Here is a 23,465-nt window from a genome sequence, read left to right as displayed (position 1 = left end):
GATAATAATGCCTTGATGCTGCACAAAATGATTAAAAGAATTTAATGATCCAAGACTTGAGCTGGCACAAGAAGAAATAGTTGAGTGGAAATAGAAGTGAGATGGTGCAGGCTGGAACTGTACCAGTGGGTTAGGCGGTGTGTTTCACCTTTCCTGCCTTGTCCTCCTTTTGTCTGCTTGTCATTTGCTCCAGGACAGGGATCACCTGCAACTGCATGTGTGTTGTAGTACATGACATTGCACCCTGGAGTCTTGGGGCAGGGGGTCTATATTAAAATCATGTTCTTGTTGTAAGAGTATAGAGTATGATAGAAATAATAAGGGTGTTCAGATGATATGGTTTCTTTTTATCTTTTGTAGCAGTCATTTGTGTGATGTGATTACAGGAATAATTTGGCATGCGAAGTAGAAGTGTATGTGGATGGATAGGATTTTAGGAGAAATATGTGAAAGGGAAGGAAAAGGCAAAGTGGAGAGAAATGTATAAAGTTAAAAAGAATAGACACAAAGACTCTATTTCATATGGGAGGAAAAAACATCCCCGAAATTTCAAGGACATAGTCTTCAAAACCTTTTCATATTAAGGATGGGCGAGCTAAGGGGGCAAGCAGTAGCAAGTTGAGGAAAGATTTCAAAAAGCAACAGATGCTTTGATCCACTTTCATGCCTAGTATCTGAAGTTTTGTTTTGAATGTAATATTGCACATAGCACATGACACACTTATAAAAGAACATGGTCCTAACGACTTGTCTCAGAATAGGGAAAAAACCTTTTGGGCAGCTTTTCAGGCCTCCAGAGGGCCTGTGAGTGTAGCTATTTGAGGTGGCTCAGCTGTCTGGTTGTTGCTCTCTTAATGCCACTCTCCATGCAAGCCTGCTGCTGTCAGCCCCACTATAGCAGAGTGTAGCTTATAATGAAGGCAGAATGCATTTACCTTTCGGAACAAAAGAAGGCCTTAGTACTCTCAAAGGGTACACAACCACGCATACTGCTTAGCTACCTGCATCCAGGACTGCCCCTGTTCCTTTGGAAGCACGATGACATTTTGGTTAGCCAGCAGGAGACAAACTTCAGAGACAGATTGCTGGAGAGGCTTCAAATATGAAATATAAATAACATTGTTTTAAACTGCATTCAATATTCCACTAAACATTATCACAAACCTTGCTCTCACTGCATCCTTAGCCTATTACAAGAAATTTTCCTGCTCCTTGTATAGTGTATATAGGTAGTGGATTTCTATTTCTCAGGTGTCACCATACACAGATCTCTATGTGTACAGGCCCAGGTTTTTCATCTGGTTCTCATTTGTCAGTAACTGAGTTTCAATGAATAATTATACAAGTCAGAAAAAGGGGAAGAGAACATCATGACTCTCTTCCAAGCCTTTTTCCATTCAGACACTAGCTTGGATATGTTTTATGGATACTCCTTGTGATGCTATGATGCTCCATCTTCTGTGCGTTTATGGTTCATGTAGTGATTTTGTGGTGGCTCTCTTGATAATTGGATGTAGATATTCAGGAGCAGATTAAAAGCAAACAAAATTCTCAGCGATATACACAGTAATCACTTTGTTCTTCAGAAAGCTTAAGAGAAGTGGCAGGCACTTAAATGAGAATCTTCTCATCCAGCATTTTGAATGAAAGTTAAAGATGAAAAAAGGGGTAAAATAGACAAGCTGCTTTTGAAAACCACTCAAAAATGCTTCAATACACAGTGTTATTACAAAACACTGCTACAAGTCATTTGTTAGGGATGCATGAGTAAGCTAGAAGTTGTTTTGGACATGAATTATTCCTCTTGGTAGCCTCTACTATTCAAAAAATTATTGGACACTGTATATGAAAAATTTATATGGAAATATAAAAATATAATAAAACTAGTAAGTGAGTGGGAACAGGAAGAGTACTAAAGAGAGGAAAGGTCACAGAAAAGACATGGTTAGTATTTTTGTTCTTTTGTTGAAGTTTACAAGCATCTCAAGGGATATGACAGAAATATACAACTTCTTTGGACCTCACATAGTCCTTCTAGTGCAAAAGAAGCAAGGGGCTCTTGAGGAAAAGGAGTAATCACTTGTGTAAAAAAAGATCACATGGGTATGGCTTAGACTGCAAACGACTCCAGCAATGCAGTGCTTGATGGCCTCTAAGGATTGGTGAACTGGTTACTGGGAAGATAGCAGAATGCTAACAGCAACTGGGAGATGAGAACAGGCTGGAAACTTGTGTCAGGAGCTGTGAATTCTGTTCTGAACGATGATGTGTGTACAGGTTTTCTTCTGCAGTGTCAGTGAGAGGCCATAAAGTGCTAGTTGAATGTTACACTGTGCAAGGAGTTTGTCAGACTGAAAAAGAATTTTTAGGGATGGTTTTGTAGCTTTAATGAACTCGATCTTCATTTACAAAAGAAAAAAATTGAAGTTACACTGCAGCTAGTTCTCATGTACGTTCCTGGGTATGCTTTTCCATCCCACCTAATCAAAATCATATACCCCCAAAAGAGAGGATGCTGTTATCTTACCAATTACATGGTATGAAAAAAAATAAATCCCAATGTCTAGATATATTGAACCTTGTTAAATATCTTTGTTTTATTTCAAAGTTCCTTATCACTGTGTAGCTCTCTAACCTTTTTTCCTACTATCCACATATTGGTAGAGACACCCATAACATTATCATTGTAGGCATTTACATTTGTTGCTTGATTGTTTTTGCCTCTTCTTATTTTGCTTTGCCACTTGCTCTATGGCAGGGATTGGGTGTTACTAATGGCCAAAATTGCCTTTAGGAAATGTGCAAATTGCTTGGGGAGCACTAAAAATATGCTGCATTCATTTCTTACTATAATTGAGTAAGATAACAAGATCACAGCCTCGACCTCCAGTGTCACCTGGAACACAGTGTTGGGGGCTGGTGCACTTTTCAGATGGATCATGTAATTCTTAAGTATTTGAATGCCTTGTGCAAACTAGCAGGGGACTGGGCTGTGGGTGTTGGTAGCCAGCCAGTTGCTAAACAGATGCAAGAAGTACACTGGTGCCAAGGTGGAGTAAGCAAGCTGACAGGTTGATTGCTTAGCAAAGTCTGAGAGTCAGTATGGACTGTTGGATGGGAGCTGGCCTGTGGGTCATGAGATCTCATGCCTGTTTCTGGTTTCATCGCCAGTCTGCTGGGTATCTTACACCAGCAAGCTGCTTTTCCTGCCAATTTCTTGGGCAATTTATGTACCCTCTCTATTAGCAAGGAAGTATGGATTGTCACAGACTATTCATGTAGACAGCTCATTTGTTCCTGGCTGTCAGGTCCTGTGCTGTTGTTAGCTGTCAAAAATCCCAGAGACTTTGTAACTGTCAAAACATCTGGTAGGATATTTTGCTGCGTTCATTCCTATTTTGGGGTTTCTGCCTGCTTCTTCCTGTTCCTGGCAATTACCAGCTCCACTGCTGCAGTGTTGCATCCTCCCCCACCATACTCTGGGCTACTCTACAATTTAAGGACTGTCCAACAGGCCTTGGCCATTGTGTAATGAGTTAGATGGTGAAGTATCCCTTGACTGTACCAAAGAGCTCATACATGGCTAAGGAAGGAGGCACCCATCATACCAGGAGCTCCTGACACATGGTGAAGGTGGAAAGTAAAACCAGGGAAAATCAGTCATCCCCTGACAGCTGCAGAACATTCCCTCCCTTGTTTGCACTCCAAGTGGAATGGTGCCATTGTTATTAGCATTTTCTAACAATTACCAACTCAGGTTGTGGCCAGGATTGAAATTTACTAATGACTAAGCCAATCATCTTGCGACCTTATAAATAGTGTTTCTAATTGAGGCCCTTTAAGCTCTCCTACATTGCAGCAAGCGGCAATCAGAATGTCCCTCTAGGTGGGGTGCCTCTCAGAGTTTGCAAACAGAGGCCCATCACTGAAAGACAGGACCTGGGGCTGAAGTCTCCCCACTCCTCAAGACTCAGCCCTCACCCTTTGAGAAATGCTGAGATGTGAATATTTCACTGACCTTGATGGGGAATTTTTAACAGGTACCTTTACATGTCTTTGTGTGTGTTTGTATGTGCACACGATGTGTGTGTATAAGTTATAGAAAGTGTAGTAAATTCTATTGACTCAGTTTATAACATGCACCTTAAAACTGAAAACTGCTGCTAGATGAAAGCCTTGTAAAACTTCCTCTGTGGTGAATTGATGCACTTGTAGCATTTTAGAGATATACTGTTGATTATGTTTTAGACTAAGACTCGATCCATCTGCACCTAGGCTCTGTCAGGAGTTTAGAAAGCAAGGGGGTCCACTCTGAAACTCATGACTCAGTGGAAGGGCCTCCCTTGCCCTTTATCCCCTCCAGTTTCTATGCATAAAATTTTAGCTTTATTCTACTTTGATTTTCTTTTTATACACTCCATTAGATATGAACTGTTGACCAAGTCTAAGATTAAGACTAGATCCAGGTGCACCCAGGCTCCATCAGGAGTTTAGAAAGGAAGGGGGTCTATTCTGGACCTTGAGATGCAATAAAAGGATCTCCCTTACCCTTTTGTGCCTTCAGTCTCTATATCAATCATTTTTAGCTTGATCTTACCTTGATTTTCCTTTGTCTGCTTCATCTGTATAATAAGTAATAGGTGAACATTGCCATCAAACGCTGTTAAGTTGTACCTTTATAAAACATATTGAAAGCTCTTACCAATGACCAGCTCTTTGATGGTCATTCTTTGAAAGACCTTAAACCACTCATTTTGCAACAGCAGCCTTGTTTTTCACACACACACACACAGAGCTACCTCATGATTTTTTGCTTATTACTTCTCATCTGGTTTTCCTTGTTCCTCTCCTCTAGGAATAGAAGGTTTTCCTTCCCCTGAGGCTTATTGCTGGTGCTTGTCACCTTCTTCTATGGCTCTTTTTATGTATGTTTATCACAATTGACTAGAAAACTATTAGCTAGGCAAAAAAATTAAAATGGTAGCCAAATACCACCCAGGGTATAAAGTCCTTTACACCCTGGACACAGGTGTATCCAGATCCCAGTGACAAAACCTGCTGTAGGAAAAGCAGTTAGTGAGCCTGAGTTGACCCAGTTATTAACAGGCTTCCTTAAGAAAGCTTAATTTAGGGGCTGTTTTCTTCATTAGTGAAATGGAGTAGACAGAAAATAGGTAGGAGAACAAGAAGAAAGAAGGAAAGGATTTCAGCTCCAGCTGGGCAGTGTGTTTTGATTTCATTTTGAATTTTCTTCTCCTTTGTTTTTGCTACATTGGCTCGACTTTCCAGAAGCAGATTTCAGTCTAATCTTTAACTATTTATAATTTAAATATATTTTAGTTTTCATCAGCTGCAGAAGTACATAGAAGGCCATAATAAATGTGTTTTAAGTTCAATGATAATCTAAATTCCAGGGTCGAGGCTATCTTATTTTGTGGAAGAACAAATGAGTTCTGAAATTTTTGCTGATCTGGATGTTTGAAAGTTATCTTTTGGGTAGATGAGCAGTGTTTTGCTTTCAGGCTTTTAACACTTGATTTTAAAATGAATGGAAAAGAACTGTTGAAATAGCAAGAAACCTGTCTTACTAGCACAGCTATATGTTTGATACAGCACTGGAGCCTTAGCAGCCCTCTCCTTCTTGCTGGTACGTGTAACTCGGTGATTTTACCTGAAGAGGAGAGTATATAATGAAATTTTAGTTTCCAGTTATAATGACATTTATTAGCTATTCAAGTTCCTGCACTCTCTATTTGATGCTTAATGTTTCCTTAGAGTTCAAGGCTAAAAGTGAGAAAGTGAAGTTTCTTATTGTTATGTCTCTGTCCAGGGTGGAATCTGATTCTTTCCTTAGCTAAACAAATGCTCAGCTGTGACAGTTCAGGCTTCACAGGGAACTGCACCTGATGGTGAAAGTATTGTATAAATAGACAAGCAGAAAAATACCTGCAGATTGGAAATTTATGTTCTTATCCCTGCAGAACACTGCTTCAAAAGTGAAAGACAAGGAATAATCAAAAGAAAGAAAGCATGAAATTGTTAATAGCACCCAAACTATTAGAAATATGTCTGAAAACAGTTTTTGTGAATTGTGTGATAAAAGCTTATTCTGGCAGCATATTTGACTGTATGTGGAGAGGAAAGAGCGATTAATTGCATCTTATAAGGCCTTACTTGTCAACCACCTGAGTAAATTATTCTATGTAGAACTAACTGGTATTAAAAATATCCCTTCATAGAAAATGGGTTAATACAACTTTTCAGGTGTGATTATAGAGCAAGCTGGCTACGACTCCTGCAAAAGACAACAAATGCTTGTTTCTGCTTGGACCAGAAGATAATAGGGTAGTGGTGTCACTACACACTATCAAAATACACACTATCAAAATACCTGAGCTCAGGTGGCCCTAGGATAGAATTTTTATTCTATTGGTAACCTGGAGAGTTGGTGTTTGAGTTGTATCTGAAGCAAACAGCAGAGGTTTTGAAAGCTTTAAGCTTTTCTTTTAAGCTTTTCATTTATTTGAAATGAAAGTATTTACTAATGTGCATATGACTGTCTGGAACTTTATAGCTGAGTTCACAAAGTTTTTCATATTAGAAATTAAGATTTAGGGTTCCTTATTATATGTAGTCCAAATTTCCAGTGCCCTCACAGTTTGGTATTGCAAAGGTGAAAACCTCTGGTATTCTGTACGGTAGGGGCTGCCCTGGTGTGAAACTGATCTGAAATTGGACTGCACTGTCCATTGTCTCAAAGATTGGTCTGAGGAATTGAAATGGGACTTCACTGTCAGAGATGGATGGGAGGAGTTGAGATAAGACTCTTCCATGAATTGTCTGGGAGAAGGGAGTGAGGAACTGAACTGCGACTTCACCGTCCATTACCTTTAGGATTGGCGTGAGGAATTGCTACCCGTTATCCGGAGAATTGCTGCAGACACGTGTGTGTGCCGACACACACGTGCAGTTGAAGAGCTGGGTGCAACACCAGGGAAAGTGGTCCACCAGAAACATGTAATATGTGACATGAAGAACAGAGGTATTCCCCCCAACTCATTATAAAGTAGGAAAAGGTAATCACCAAGGCACATTGCCAGGGAGCCATTGCCATGAGGATAACTCCAGAAGGACACCTCCATGAGGACACTCTCTGCTGATGACTATTACGGACCCTGAGGGACACCCTCCATGAGACATCGTCATGAGGGTAACTCCAAAAGACACACTCCATGGGGTACTTTCAAGGGGACTCCAGAAGGGCGCCTCCATGAGGACACCCACAGCCACCGGACTTCTGGGGAGACTCTGCTCTGATACTATGAGGCTGTGATCCCTGAAGGACTCCCACCATCAATGACGATGACAATGGATCCCAGGGACACAGCTGGATTCACAGTGGTGACAGTCTCTTTCTGCACCCAGATTTTTTTGCTTCATTTTCTCCTTTTTTTCCAATCTGTCCTATCACTTATCCCCTTTATTACAATAATTTCACTTTCTTATAATAACTGTCTTTTTGTAATTTGTAATAAGCAAACTGTCTGATTACAGTACTTGACGTTGTGTGTGTCTTAATTTCACTCTTGCGATCATGAACTGAAGCAGGGTCCAACACTGTGTTTTTTCTCCAACCGGACCCTGACACCTGGAAACGCAGACTTGGAAAGCCCCAAGACTATTATGTCAATTGTCTGGAAACTGTATACATTATGTTAAACATCAGCTTGCATACTTTTAGAAAGCATTTCAGGTTCAATAATTCCAAAATTTCAGGTTAAATCTGTTTTACCTGAAAATTCCCAGGAAGTTGTACTCAGCCTGCTTCTGTAGCATGAGTTTGTCATAACTTCATGTTTTATGAATGCACAGAATAAATTGATGTATCTGTCTTTCAGTTAGCAATGCACAACTTTTAGCCCACCAGTTTGAGCAGAAATACAACTCTGTTTTTTTTGAAAGTTGCATATGACTGCTTTTTAGGCACATTAATACCAATGCTACTCCAGCCTTGTACCCTGAAGAATTAAAAGTAGAAAGCAGAAGAAAGATGTCAATTTTCACATTACCTGATGTAGAGCCTCTGTTATAGCTTTAATATGGAAACTCTAAAACCTGCTGGTGGATAGTGATGTTTCCTCTTTGTGAACAGGAGAACGTACAGTTCAGCAACTTGTTTTCTTATAAGCAACAGCTAACATAAAAGAGAAAAATGCCCTGACAATATGGAACAGAATAACCCAGGATTTTGGAGAAAAGGTAGAAAACACACAAAACTGTTTTTAGGAAAATGTAAGTTAAACTGGAATGAAAATTAAGATTGACCATAGTCTATAATATATGTGGATTCCCCTTGAGAAGCTCTCAGAATGGCCTTTGGGTCTCTCATTCTTGCACTCTTTTGCATCATTCTTATGAAGGCAAAGAGGACTTCTCACAGGACAAAATGGTTCCTATAAAGATTTCTGAAAAGCACTTTAATACATATTTAATACATGGACTTTGTGCCTGTTCAAGGAGAATACATGCCTTACAGGTATTTGAAAATGCTAAACTTAAATAAATATAAAAAAATTAAAATAGGTTATAAATAGGATTTTGTTAAGTGAAATGGAAGCTGGACACCAGAAATAATTTTTTATGATATTCACTACTAGACAGTAGCACAATTCAAGTGAGAATAGAAAGGTAATTACTATAGATGCCTACAAAAGCATTCTGTCTCATATTTAAGTTATTTATATTGTGGTAGTGATGTTTGTTTACATGGCAGAACTTGTCAGAAAAGCAAAATGTGGACCCAAGATCAAGGAAACAGTAGTTGCATAGTGGTTTAGGGTATATCAGAATGCAACTTAAGGCAAGCTCTGGTTTTCCATCATTGCCTTCCAGGTCATTACCTGAAAACAAGGCTGCTGGAATTTGTGTCTGGCTTATTTTTGTTACTCATGCGAACCAGAGAACATTTCAGTTGAAAAAACTTAAGCTGTGATCTTCATCTTGCGTCACAGTGAGCTCTTGTATCCATCTGTAGGCTTCAGAATAATGCCTACAGATTTCTGTTGAGCCTTGTTAGTAGGCTTTTGCAGTCCTCTTCCTGGGTGGTGGTGCTCCTTTCCCCTCCCTTGCAGTTAGTCTCTGGCTTTGGTTGCTGTGTTATAGGTTTTCCTTGCTAAATGTTTCCCATCTGGCAATGAATCATCATGTGCTGCTTTGTCTGCTTTCAACTGTTCCGAGGGCTTGTTTATTTATTAATAAGAACAATAACAAACAGAAATGCATGTCCTTCTCATAGTCATTATTTGCAAAGCACATTGTTCCAGGCTGCCTTGCACCTGTGTCATAAATTAAGTCTGTAACAGGCAGACATACAATGAATAATACAACTACTGTTTGGTTGGCACCAATTTAAGAATACTATATTTATACTTTGTGTGGATCAGCAGCTTTAGTATTTGACTGAAGTTCTGAATAAGACAATAAAATCCTTTTATCTCACAGTTAAGCCATTTGTTTTACACTGATGTTACTCATGACAGAATTTACACAAGATAAAACAAGTTCAGGACCAGAAAAACTGTCCCTGCAGAGGTTATTTCTGAGTCACCATGTTCTTTTTTAAACCAAACAATAGCGGGAACATAGAAAATGAAAACAGGTTCATGTCAATGTTAAAAATTGAGAGTTCACTCAGGAAAGTTCAGGTTAGATTAAAGTCATAGCTTGGCTGGAGTACTACAATAAAACAGTAGTTAAAGAAAAAGAGATGGATTTCTGCCACTGAAGTTTACGACTGCAGAAAAATTTAATATTCTACTTTGCAGAACCCAGAGCTGGCAAAGGACCCTAGAAATATTGGGAATTTGTCATAAACTCTCTAGGCTAGAGCTTGATATGGCTGGAGTGTTCACTGCTATTAGAGAGAGAGTGAACTGGCAACTGTTTTGTTGCGAGAAACTTTCACTTCTCAAACATAGTTTGGAGAACAAATGTCACTAACAGTGGTAGGCAAAACACATGCCAGAGAGATGACAGCGGGCAGATTTAATCACCAAATGGCGTCTGAAAGAACAAGAGGAAGGTCCTGTATCAGGTCTATTTTAGACTTTTTACTGGGGCATTGCAGAAGGTAACCTTGAACCAACTGACCACATGTAGAGAGTTAAAATTAAATGGAAAATAGAAGTCTGAAAGGATATGCACATGACAGTTGAATCTAAGTTACTCAAGGGTATCAACACTGAGGAAGCTTTATTTTAATTCAGATCCAAGATATAACAAAGTATTTACGCTCTATATTCCTAGAAAGAGGACAGTGTTTTTAGACAAACTCCAGTATTAACACCAATCATTCACACAAGAAATTTTGACTATGCTAGCCTATGCAATGTCATCTGACAAAATAGATAAACAATGACCTATTGAAGCCTGTTAACAGTGTTCATAGAATCATAGAGTAGGTTGGGTTGGAAGGAACCTTAAAGCTCATCCAGTTCCAGCATCCTGCTGCAGGCAGGGACACCTTCTATTAGACCAGGTTGCTCCGAAGTCCTGTGCAACCTGGCCTTGAGCACTGCCCCAGGGATGGGGCAGCCGCAGCTTCTCTGGGCAGCCGGTGCAAGGGCCTCACAACCCTCACAGGGAAGAATTTTTTCCTAATTTCTAATCTGAATCTCCACTCTTTCAGTTTAAACATGAAGGCTGATGCAAGCAATTGTCCAGGACTTCACTGCTGCTGATTTGAGGGGAACCTGTTCCCATTGCCAAACCTGACAGCTTTTTCCTTACACAGGTGGGTGCTTCAGTGTATATTAACTCATATGAAGGTTATGTTGAGAGGCAGCATGGGACATACTCTTCCTTGTCCCCCAGTTTGTTTAATTTTAACTAAAGTGTTTCCCAAGTTATACTTTGTTTCTGGCTTTAGATAGGCCTACTACTGCTTGCATGATGATTGGGGAAAAAGGTGTAGAAGTGAAAGCACAGGATGTAGGACTCTGAAGGACTTTGCCTTTGCTTGAAAAGCTGACAATAGCAGCAGTGAGGCTTGGACAGCTGTGTGTGCAGAGTCATCAGATGCATTGTGTATTGCTAGGACACACTGCTTGCCTTCTTGCCTCTGAAAACACCTGACTGAGGCAAAGTTTATCCTCACAGGCATTAAAATGCACAGGTATTGTCCAGATGTCATTTTTATGTTTGATAGCTGGTTAAGGAAAAGGGCTGCTCTACTGCTTTTGTGAACCTGCAATTGCAGGTGCAATACAAACCTTCCACAAGACCTTCGGAGACTGCATTTTTTTCTGCCTTGCACACATGAAAAGGCTGATTAATTATCAACCTGGCTGGCATAATTCAAGCACCTGCTCTCGAAAACTTAACAAGCAGAGTTAGAGAAACTGCTGTGCTATATAGCTCACACCACAGACAACCCTCCCATCTGTCTTGGTTTTAGGTAATCCATTTTCATATAAATATAACTTTCTTAGTGAAGGGTGATCAATTCTTCAAAAGACCCTGTGCTGTGGCTTTACTGTGTGTATTGTCAGATGTCTCTGAGAGTTTTTACAATTTTTCTGTTCTGTTTTGTTACTAGTAAGTAGCTGTATAGACAGAAGCTTTTCATAACAGCCCCTTGCTGAAAAGCTCTGTTCTTAACAATTGTTGAAAGAAATGATGCTGGTTTGCATCACAAAGAGGCAACTTCTTACCTTGAATGCTCTAGCTTGTCATGTTCTGCTGTTAAGATAATTTAGTCTTAAAAGAGATTATTAAGGAAATATATATGTATATATAATATTTTACAAACCAATAAACACCAATTTTTATTTTTTTTTAACAGTTTGCCTGTTGTTAGAGAGCTGGTGAACATAGACTTGCCTTATCTCTGATATGGTAGAAGCGCCAGTAGCTATTAGTATACTGTATATATTCATTGATCAGAGATCCTGTAGCACAGTCTGTAGTGCAAACTGGCTATTTTCTACGCGGGAAAAATAAGCAGCTGATCATATTTGTTTTTTAGACCACATTACCTGCTTGACAAGCATGACCCAATAACATTTTAAAATACTATTATGACACTGTATAGCATTCAGAGAATGTGTGTGCTGGGTCTGTGCCTTCTCCCCTTTTCCCCCCATTAATTAGATTTCATTGCAAGCAGAGGTGCAGAAAAAGATTTTTCACTTGCTTTTGGAAAACAATTTCAGTCTAATGAGAGTGAGAAAGAAAATATTTTCATTTTTATGGTTACAATTTTCCTTTCCTATAAGCAAGTCTAATACAGGAGACCTACACATTTTTCATATACTACAGGCTCTAAAATTCTGTTTAACAGCCATTTGCATGGTTACAGAAATAATGTTGAATTTTTCCTAGTAAGAATGCGAGCTGTATTTCTGTGGATCAGTGCTGTGTAGGGGGTAGGAAAAAATCCAGCAGGAGCAGATATGTGTGTTAATTTACAATATCATGGAAGGAAACTCAGGAAGTAAATGACTGACAATGCTGGCCTTTAAGAAGGCATAATTAGTCTGTAAAGTTACCACCTACTGAGACTTGTTGTTCCAGTTTGTCTCATGGTGCTGCTGGTTTTCGTCCTGTGTCTGACTGCAGGTTTTGATTGTTTTTACATAGAGTAATTAATACTGTTTTCTTCTTTTTGAACGAAGCTTTGATTTTTAGAACAAGGAGCAAAACTTTTTAGGTGCCTCATGAAGAAAAAATTCTCCAAGTATGTAGATTTTGAGGTTTTCTTCTCAGTAAAAAAAATGAGACAAAACAAAAACAACACAGCTATCTTGTTTTATTCGGGCAAGCAAAAGAAGATGATGTCTATTTAACTGCACAAAGAGATCAGAGGTAGAATATACTAAAAATAAGGGATCAGAATAGTTACTCTACAGCCCAGGGTGAACACAGACATCACCCTTATGTATGATATGTGAAATTTAAGTGCAGTTAAGGTGGACTTACACATCCCAAAACTTGTGCTGGCTGTGCTAAATTTTTAGGATGCGTGGACTGTTAAATGTGAAGGCCTGTGAGCTTCTAATTTAAGAAAAAATCCTTATTTTTGCATGCTTCCCTGAGAAATCTTCTGCTGCTTTTTGATTTACTTGATACTTAAGGGATCTTTTTGTAAAGACCCTCCAATTCACCTGCACAAACTCTAGTTTTACCCATTTCTTTGCATTTTCTTTGTGGTGCTTGTGATGCCTGAGAGTCCTTAGTGCAGTTCCTACAGTTTTCATTTACGACAATGTTAAGTAACTCTTCTGCACTACTCTGGCACTTACATTATGGGGGAAATCAACTGTAAGAGGTCAAAGGCAGGTGAAAAGAAAAGAAAAAAAGAATTTGTAATGTCTGAAGTTGTAACTTTCAGGGACCCTATCAGAGTATTTTGTATATATGAGGTTGATAACACAACATCTAGATAAGAAAGTCAGAAAACTGAGGAAATGTTTCTTTTCAGTGCTCCTCATAAGGCAGTTAGTGGAACTGTTTATTCCTCGTGAGATTAATTCTGTTGATTTATCCTTATTGTAATGTGTCAATATATTGTATATGTAATATACAATTTAATGTCATTGAAGATAAAGTCTTTTACCATACTTTTTTTTTCTACCTTGTCTCTGTTGTACTTGGGCATTTCTTGGTTATGTATAAAGCCTTTGGATTTACCAGGGCAAATATTAACAGGTTTCTCAAGAGCTGTGGAGAGAGAATAAATTCAAGAGTGAATCTTTTCTGCATAAATTCCAAGACTTAAGACACACCATCAAGACATAAATATAAGATTACATACTGAATATTAAACATTAAAACAACTTGAAAGAGGAAGATATTGCTACTCCTCTTTGCACCATTTTTGTGGTTATGAGTTCTAATTGAAATGAGCCTTTCAATCCTTAGCCTTCCTTAACCTGCTTCTTTGTGAGATTTCCAAAATCTGGGAGAATAAAATTCTCTTTTCATCAGCCTTTTCCTTTAAACAGAAGGATCAGATTTGTGGTTTAGAAGCATGAAGATAAAGTTGCTGTTTCTTGTCATTGTTGTTGCCACTGACAGTGCATGGTAAGAGACATACAGTGTCTCTTAGAAGAAAATTTTATGAAGTACAGAGGAGGTCAGTGGTTGGTCTGGGAATAATAATATGACTTTTATGTTCATCTTGGAAAGGATAAGACTGACCTTGTGTGTGGCATCACCTCACATACTTGCAGCTGTGTTTATTTGTTTGTTTGGTTTTTATAGGATTTCACTATTTTGATGATTTGTAGATACTGAGGAAGATGGGTGAAGGTTTCCTGTGACTCCTGATTTTCTGAGTGAAGATTCAATACCATGTAGGCTGCTGGAATGGATGACTGCTGTGCTAATTCCCCTGACTGAGTTGGAGGATGGAGCAAGGAAATCAAGCACCAACCTTTTCCTTTTCATATTCTCTGTCCATTGCTGCCTTAATTCCCATGTACAGCTTTGTTTTTTTAATGCCAAGGTAAGAAGTTGTTAGAAGTGTTTGTTTTTCTAGAAAATGGGAATGTGACTTCTCCTTGGCAGGCTCAGCAGTACAAAATATCTGCAAAATGTCCCAGTGAGAGGAGTTTAAGAACCAAGTGCTTTTAGACTAAAGTAAGAAGATGCAGAAAAGGATGAGAACAGATTGTTTCATCCCAAAACATCATTTGCTAAACAGGCTACCAGGTGAGGCTATTGACAAAGTGTGTTACAAAACTGCCTCATAAAATGAAGTAATTTAGAATCTTGTGTCCAGTTAGCAGATGGGCTAATTAGAGAGTAAATTATTTGGGGTGGTAACCAACTGATGGGTCAAAGTAAGGTTATCATGAGCTGGGTATGACTTGTAAAAAATTATGATTATTTGCATAATTTGTGATAAACTTTGTTTCTCAAATTGAATCTAGTAGTTGTCATGAGCACAACACAAATACATCTCTTTAAAAATATATCTGAAGGTATAAAAGCAGAAGATAGGAGAAAATTCATGGGGCATCCTACTTCTGTGTTTTGTTTTTTCCTTTGTTCTTTACTAAGTGCCTCTTTTTTCTTTTTATTTTTTCCCAAATTCAACGGAGGTAACTGCAGCATTGTGAGAAGATAGTGCATGAAACTTTGGTTAGACTGGTGGCTTACTGTTTGAGTCTTGACACAGACCAAATCTGCTGTCCTACTGCATGACAGCTCAGTAACCACCTCGTTCTTTAGTGGCAGGCCTAGGATGTTTCTTTATAGGGAAATGACTAGGAAATGAGGGCAGAAATGGTTGAGTTTTATAGTGTTATAAAGGGAATATAAAAGGAATTGGGTGAAGGGAAAAAAATGAGAGGGGAAATAAATAAATAGAGTTTACACTTACTGTACAGAAGAAGAAACTAACAGTGATAGAAAATGAAAGGAAGGAAGAAATTGTAGCAAATTTAGGAAGTAAACTGATGCAGAATTACATGGGAAGAACAATCCTGAGACAAAAATTATTATTATTTTTTATTATTATTTTTGTAAAGCAAAGAGGAATACAGTAAACTGTCTGGGCTGCTGGGTGTTATTGTGTGGGATGCTTGTATTGATGTTCATAATGAACACCTTTTGAGTGCAATACTTGAATATTACAGTGGTTGTTGTTTTAAACCCAGAAATTCTCCATGGCCATGCTATCTGTAGAAATGTTCTGCTCATGATAATCCTGCTTGGAATTTGCTATTCCATTCCAAATGTATGTGCTTTTCCATTTGTCCCTGTGAATTGTCATTTTACCTTTAAAACTGAAATTTTCAGCATTGGTTGCCAGATATTTTCAACCAAAAGCTGCCTGGGGGATTCTTTTTCTGAGGCTTTCATAATGTAATGGTGTCAATGAGGTTAAAACAGAACCACCCTTCAAATCCAGTTTTCTGTTTTGTTGACCTTCCTCTTGCCTTTCTTGGCTTTGACCTGGAATGAACTCTTGTGCTTTCCGAAGCTCCTTGAGCTTTTCCCTGTGAAGAAGTATGCTTGCATTATATACTTTGTGCAGTCCAGGTAATGACTATGTATGTTATTTGAAACTGTAGCCATTACAAATGGCATAGCATTTGCCAACATTATTTAGGACATATTTGACATTTGTAGAAACAAGCGACTACGTAGAACAGATCCTGGTGCCATTTTTTCTCTGTTACTGCACATGCTTTTTTTTTTTTGAGAATTAAATGTGCAACAGTAAAGCTATGATTATTTATGCAAAGTAGCTTTTTGTTTCCATTGACTTTTTTACACTTTAATATAAGATTAAAACAAAACTCCAGAAGAAAAAATCCAGTTTTAATCTCATGACACTGGTGTTTTTATTGGAAAACAAAAGATAAAGCCAGAGCTTTAAAGGAAATACATAATGGTTTATGTATTGCTCAAATAATGAGAAAGCAAATACTGTTCCCAATTTATATATGTAATGGAAGGTATTAATTTATATTGGGAACCAAGCATGTTAGGCAAATAGTATATTTGTGCAGTCCCAGTCAATGGCTGGGTGTTACAGTGAGTTTAGATTAGCCTGTGTATTTCGTTGAGGGCAAGTTACCCTATGTGACATGAAGAAGGCAGCAGTGATGAATCACGATTTGTGGACAGCCATGCTGTATGTGCCTGTGCATCCCAAAGAAACAGCACCTGTACTTTGTGATGAGGACAGGAAAGGGACTTGGCTATATAATGTGTTGGCTGGCTGCTGAGGCAAGGCAGTACCCTATTGCCATGGAGCTTCTGGCTGTTCTGCCAGGATTTTTTTAATTTCTGGGATATGCCTTATTTAATCAGCACTTCTTTATTTAACCTTAAACTAAGTGAAAAATGGAATAGAAGGAAAATAAGAAACCCTACATAGAAACACTCATGTTGAAGTATAGCCACCCTGACAAAATTCAGGCAGCTCAAAATGAGAGATGACGATTTGTCCTTAATTTGTATCAGTGGGAAAAAGGATGCCGAAAGATGTAGACTGGGCACAGAGTTTCAGCTAAGATTTGTGTTCCTATGCACAGCTAAATGTTAACAATTAACTTAGTCTTTGAGGATTTTTTTTTTTTTTTAAGACAACCTCCTATGGAAGTAAAACAAGAGTCTGTGCTCTGTAAAAAAATTAATTTAAGAACAATTACCATTTTATTAAATGTAACTCAATTTACTTCTCTATTTTAGAACACGTATTTTGGGTTGTAAACACATAATTTTTAGAAAACTTACTAGAGAACATGCAAGTATGATGCATATTGTGCATCTTCAAATATATAAATCAAAATTACAATGCAAAGCAGTAGCTCTGGTTGCACTGTAGTAATATGAGGTTTTTAATATGTTAGATATTGAAAAAAACCCTTAAAATTTCCTTTGAGCATTAAATCAAGTTCTGGATTAAATAATTTGACAAACCTATAGTTTTGGTGTTTTGTTTTTGGTTTTTTTTTTCCTTTTTTTTTTTTTAACTGAAGGTCAAAGCTAGATTTTATATATGTAAGTAATATCATCCAATAAATAAATATTTTAAACTTAATTGATTCTGACTAAACCATTGTTAATTTATCTTTTAATATTCCTCTGTTCACTCAATAGTTTCCATCCCTTTTAATTTTCTTGTTCAGATACAAAATCCCAAAACAGGGATGTGTATTAAGATGTTGACTTAGTCTTACCAATAATACTGCAATATTACGACACAAACCAAGGGTACTTATTGTTATAAATATAACAATTCACTTTAGTGATTGCTGACTTAGTATAGGATACAACATTCCCGTTGTTTTATTCTTTTTGAATAAAATAATAGCTTAATTTACTTGTATTCCACCAGCATGAATACATTCATTGCAAATTGCATGCACATAAAAGGGAATCCATTTGTAAACTACATAATATCTGAGCAATAAATAGTATTTGATCTAATACATGATGGTAGTGCATTTCTTGTTAAAATTGCAAGCTTTTACCAAAATGAAAACAAACTCTTACTCTCTTTATAAATATTTTAAATAATTTTTAGTACGTTTCATACCAAGTATATAAAAATAGTATTTTTAGATAAATTAAGAGGTTTAATTTACATGACAAATAACATGCAACAACTAACCACTCTACCAGCTCTATTTGGTTGATTGTCTAGATGACATGCAGCGATAATTGTCCTTTCGCCTTCACGGAACTGACAAACAGACCAGCAGGACCCACAATCACCTGAAGCAAACAGTGCCATAGATATTGTTTAGGAACAACAGTCAGACACTCAGGGAAAACCTTTGCTTTGATGAACAAAAGCCGCCCATGACAGTTCTTTTGTCCTAGACTTCCAGCTGCTCTGACCCTCAAGGTCTTTGGAGTATCACAAAAGTCTGCCAAACAGACCAGTAAGTTATATTGGTATACAAAATTCTTTTCAACATGCTTCTAGAGTCTAGATTTTTTTTCTTCCTGTGGTATGAACTGTCAATACCTTTTCCTACTTTCTATAAATCTGAATTTGCATGTTTGTAAGTCTCCATGATCGCCAGAGGAAAGGTCAAATAAAGCTGTCATGCAGTCTGAATTTAAAACTGGCAGTTGTGACACATGCTTCGAGTACTACTTCAGTGTTTCTCATACATCTATGGCTTGGTAATCTTTATCTTTAACATCCGTTGTGCTTGTCGCAATGTCTATTGGGAAATCTGGGTTCAGCTCAGAAACAACTCCGGCTGATCCTTCCAGGTCCCATGATCCCGGCAGGTTCTCAAGGCTTAGTGAGCTGATTGCTTCTTGGCTAAAGCTACCTTCCTCAGATCTGCTCGGGAGCACGAGGTGTAATGATGTCTCTGATGAAGAGCATACTGAAGGAGAAAGAGTTGCTGAAATAGACTGAAGAGGAGTCAAGGTAGTGTCTGAATGGGGAGAGGTGCATCTTAAAAACTGCAGATTGTCTTTCTGAATTACCTGATACTGGGAAGGGGAATTGTGAAGGCCTGGTGTATAATAAAATTCAGCATCCATAGAATTTTGCAGGTTGGGTTCAGTTCTTTGGGGACTGCTGCCTACAGAGGATAGATCAGTATTCCAAATGTCACATAACGTGTTGCTGTGGCAAGGTTGTGCTTTGGTGTAAGTAATGTTCCCAGCTTGCATGTGCGTGCAAGGTTGATGCGTAGTCCAAGCCATTTGAGACTGAAGACTGTCCAGGGTAGGACTTCGAGATATGCTGTGCACAGCACAGAACCCTGGAGTCTTCTGGGAGGTGAGCAGGTTCTCCAGAAGGTGCATCACGTTCTTCATATTCTTACTTAATTGTGAGACTTCTTGAGTTAAAGTTGTGACCTGTTATAGCAGGGCAAAATATCACAGTATTTGTGCAGTCATGCCTGAAATACACACATACATACCTTCTTTTCCTTCTAACAATATCAGCTTTGACCTGTGGCACAAGGTCTTTAAAGAAATATGCTCTACTAATATATGACATCTGTAGCTTCTTCATCAATCGTTAAATATTTTAACATAAATTTTTTTATTAACCAATTTTATACTGATGAATGAAATAAGAAAAAGAGATCTTCTGAAATCTTGTTCATAATTACACACGTGAAATAAATACTGCTGTCTTCATAGTAAAATAAAAGAAACCCGTACCCAAAGTTGTCAGATGGAAGATGAAGTTACATGAAATCTGGCGGACTACTACTAAAAAACCTAGAAACTCTAAACCCCGCTTGCTATCAAGAAACATTTAAACAATATAAAAGCATGTGAAATGGTTAGCTTTAATGTAGTTATTTTTATGCTTGAAAGGTATTGCATATAACACGGAGAGAGAATAATCCACAGCATAGATTACTCTGCTGTAGGTGCAAAAGGAAGAATCATATTTTCTGTTAGACTTCTTTTTTGTTTAATACTGAAACCATTGATAGCATCGAACTAATCACATGAATTATATGAAATCTGTAATCTCCCCAAAACTGCTGGTTTGGGTCAGGATGAGATTGGCAAGTTCTGAACTTATATTTTGAAGTAAATTGGTATATAATGTCAATGGGAATGTTCATTAGGACATTCTAAGGATATTTTGGGAAATGAAAAGCCTAACTCAAATATAGAAGTGAGCAACTCACCATTTCAAATGAGTTCGTCTTTCTTTTTTTTTTTTTTTTTTGTAGGGAAAAGTTTGTAGGAAGTTAAAATCAGTCAATTATTTTTAATAAAGAAAAATCAGCCTATCAAGAGGTAGAAATGAACTTTGTCCCCATGGCAGCTAATCAATCTATTTCAGGTTAGACCACTGTCATTACTGTTAAAATAGAGTTTCTCATAGTGAGGCTATTGAAAATACTCTGCTGAAAAAAAGACATGGGAGCACAGTTATCTTCAGAATTATAAACCACCTATCAAAAAGGAAACAAGTCTAATTCAGAGGGCTTTTCTTTTCCCTGAAATAAGAGCACCACCAATTAGGTGCACTATTCAGATTAATTTTCATGTAACCAGAAACAGAAATCCATTTTTCATTTTTCTGATAGGATAGTAAAAAAAAAAAAAAAAAAAAAAAAGTGGGAAAAGACAGTTATACAGGCACAATAAATATAAAGAAATTCAAAGTTAGAAGGGAAGAAGAAATCTCCAATATAGCTCCTATGTGTCTGTTCATTTCTCTCTGAGCTAAGAGTTCAAACCCATCATGTTTTAATAGTTTTGTAATGATCATGCTATCCCTGGAGTGAAAAATTCTTAACTGGGGAAGACTCCTGAGGGTCACATTACAGGATCTCTCTGCGTCTCTCTCTCTTCACCTCTCTCTCTGTTTTGTTACCTAATTAAGTCCTGCTAGGCAGAAAATAACCATGAGATCTCCTTCTGCCAGCTGAGATAAAGCTTTGAATGCTAGGTAGCACATCTAAACTTCAGTTAATGTGAGGGATTAAAATATATTAAGAAAGTGACATGTGAACAGGCTTCCTGTGGGGTTAGAGCAGCAAAAGAAGGTTTTTGGTACTGTAAGGAAACACTCTGTGAGATTTCTGGACAAATCAGCCACACAGGAATCTTTTTGTTCCACTGGGAACTGGGAGATGGCATTACAAAACCTCCAAAAGCTTCTTTGGAAAGAAGGGGAAGAACAACAACCAAACCCATGGCTACATAGATTCAGTGGTCATCACTGCTTTTTAGGATCATCAGTGTTCCCTACTTGTAGCAAATAAAACAACTGTTTTCTGTACTTAATTTCCCATCTTACATCTATTTTACTGGGCTTTCTGCCGGTAAGTATTACATTGAGTATGCACCTTACTATGGATGTTGTGTGAAAATATCTGCAACTTTAAAATCATAGAATCACAGAATGGTTTGGGTTGGAAGGGACCTTAAAGATCATTTAGATTATCTACCCATCCAACTTGGCCTTGAACACTTCCAAGGATGGGGTATCCACAAAGATATCTTGTTTGTTTTGATTCATGTTTTCCCCTTCCAATGATGATTACTTAAAGGCTTTAAAAAAAATATTAATTATTCTTTAACATGTTTCTGTTGTCAATTCATTGAGACAACACAGTAAAAATCAATGCCTGAGTACTTGTGGAAGTCTCGAACTTCTGCTAATCACAACTTGCTTTTGTGCCCAGACACTATTTTTGATGTATCACCCAGCTCATAGATTGCTGTCTTCTCCTAAGCTTGTTCTCGCACAGTCATAGGAACTAACCTGATAAAACAGCCTTTGGTGTATACTTTAATAACTTCCAGTAGTATGATAGTTTAAAATCCAAAGTATTTATGCCAAACTCTGTTAGAAATTGACCACCATTTAGTGACATCTGTTTGGATAAACACTGCTTGTCACACAGGCAAAGCAAATATCTAGTTTTCTGGATAATTTAAAAAATTATCTGGGCTTTTCCAAACTGTTAATCTTACCTCCAATATCTGTAATACTATTAATTACCATCTATCTCTATATTACTATACTTATATACTTACACTATTACACTTATACTACTACTGTTGCTATTAATGCTGTACTATTTATGCAATCCTTTTTACACCCTGGAGAGATTCTTGAACGGCTGCAAATAAGCATGTTTAACAGTGAACAATCTGATCAATAATGTTAACGATTTCACAGTGCTCCAGAAAGTGTGAAAGAACAGAGATTAAAAGCAAAAGAAATTTTAAGTCTATGAAACAGAAATTGAAAGAAGTACAGTTTCCTCCTGAGTGAAAGGACTAATTCCTTGCATGCTGTTAAAGCTATTTTCTTTTCAGTAGTTCAGTGATTATTGCTAGGCAATACAGCTAGTTGTACAAATGGTTCCTGCTGTGCTAGGCAGACAGCTTTAAAATGATCTGTGAGATCCCAGCTATACTTGAAATGCTGCCTTAACTGTTTCTGGAACTTGAAGTTACTGCAGTGTTTCCTAATGCAGAAACTGGGGTTTATACAGATGATACAGCTTTAATTAGCAAGAGGTGTTTCTCAGGTTCATACCTTTTTTAGAGACTCTGTTATAAAGTAAGATTATCTCTTAGATGTTAAAAAGAGATATTTTTTTTTTTAATGTATGGACTTTAATAATAACTCTTTCTGGTGCTCTGACTTATACAAGCTTTAGTAGTTGTATTTTGCAATTTCAAATTACTTAGTTTCACTAGAAAGGGTATTATTTTTATTACCAGTATTAAACTGTTATGCAGGTTGTTCCATGTAGTTAAGTAGGAATGGAGGTGATTGTATTTAAACCTTTCCATAAAAATGATGAGAAGCTCTATATAATGTAAGATGGTGAGACCCCACCTGGAGTAGTATGTTCAGCTGTGGGGCCTTCAGTGTACGAAGGATGTGGAACTTTTGGAACGAGTCCAGAGGAGACTATAAAGATGATCCGAGGGCTCGAGCACCTGTCCTATGAAGACATGCTGAAAGAGTTGGGCTTGTTCAGTCTGGAGAAGAGAAGGCTCTGGGGAGAACTTAGAGCAGCTTCCAGTGCCTAAAAGGGGCCTACAAGAAGGCTGGAGAGGGACTTTTTACATGGGTGGGTGATAGGACAATGGAGAATGGCTTTAAACTGAAAAAGTGCAGATACAAATTAGATAAAAGGAAGAAATTCTTCACTGTGAGGGTGGTGAGGCCCTGGCACAGGTTGCCCAGAGAAGCTGTGGCTGCCCCATCCCCTGGCAGTGTTCAAGGCCAGTCTGGAGGGGGCTTTGAGCAACCTGGTCTAGTGGAAGGTGGCTCTGCCCATGGCAGAGGAGTTGGAACTGGAAGAGCTTTAAGTTCCCTTCCAACTCACACCAGTCTATGATTCTATGATTATTGCTTTAAACAGTATTGGCTAAAAAGATTTCATTGCTTTTCTATTATATATTCCAGCCTTTGATTTATTTTTTTTTAATATTAAATTTTCTACTAGAATGCCTAACTCTCATCACTGTTCCCGGATAAA

The 23,465-nt window shown here is 37.8% G+C and overlaps 1 protein-coding gene and 2 long non-coding RNA genes across 3 annotated transcripts in view; 2 read left to right on the top strand and 1 right to left on the bottom strand.

Moving 5' to 3' along the window:
* Positions 1-23,465, top strand: part of LOC136007783 (uncharacterized) — an 83,530-nt gene that overhangs the window by 53,063 nt on the left and 7,002 nt on the right. The window contains exons 2-3 of the long non-coding RNA XR_010609850.1: positions 10,688-10,792; positions 14,289-14,506. This is a non-coding gene — a long non-coding RNA (uncharacterized LOC136007783). The remainder of the gene's footprint in view (positions 1-10,687; positions 10,793-14,288; positions 14,507-23,465) is intronic.
* On the top strand, positions 3,858-9,159 carry LOC136007782 (uncharacterized). The gene is made up of 2 exons (XR_010609849.1): positions 3,858-4,040; positions 6,703-9,159. It is a non-coding gene; the product is annotated as an uncharacterized LOC136007782 (long non-coding RNA).
* The window catches only part of KCNH8 (potassium voltage-gated channel subfamily H member 8), a 173,830-nt gene continuing 168,998 nt past the window's right edge, over positions 18,634-23,465 (bottom strand). The window contains exon 16 of the mRNA XM_065666043.1: positions 18,634-19,344. Coding sequence (XP_065522115.1) covers positions 18,634-19,344 — 711 coding nt within the window. The remainder of the gene's footprint in view (positions 19,345-23,465) is intronic.

The sequence above is a fragment of the Lathamus discolor genome, chromosome 2 (assembly GCF_037157495.1).
Source record: "Lathamus discolor isolate bLatDis1 chromosome 2, bLatDis1.hap1, whole genome shotgun sequence".
Classification (NCBI taxonomy): Eukaryota; Metazoa; Chordata; class Aves; order Psittaciformes; family Psittacidae; genus Lathamus; species Lathamus discolor.
This window is presented reverse-complemented; position numbering and strand designations above follow the sequence as displayed.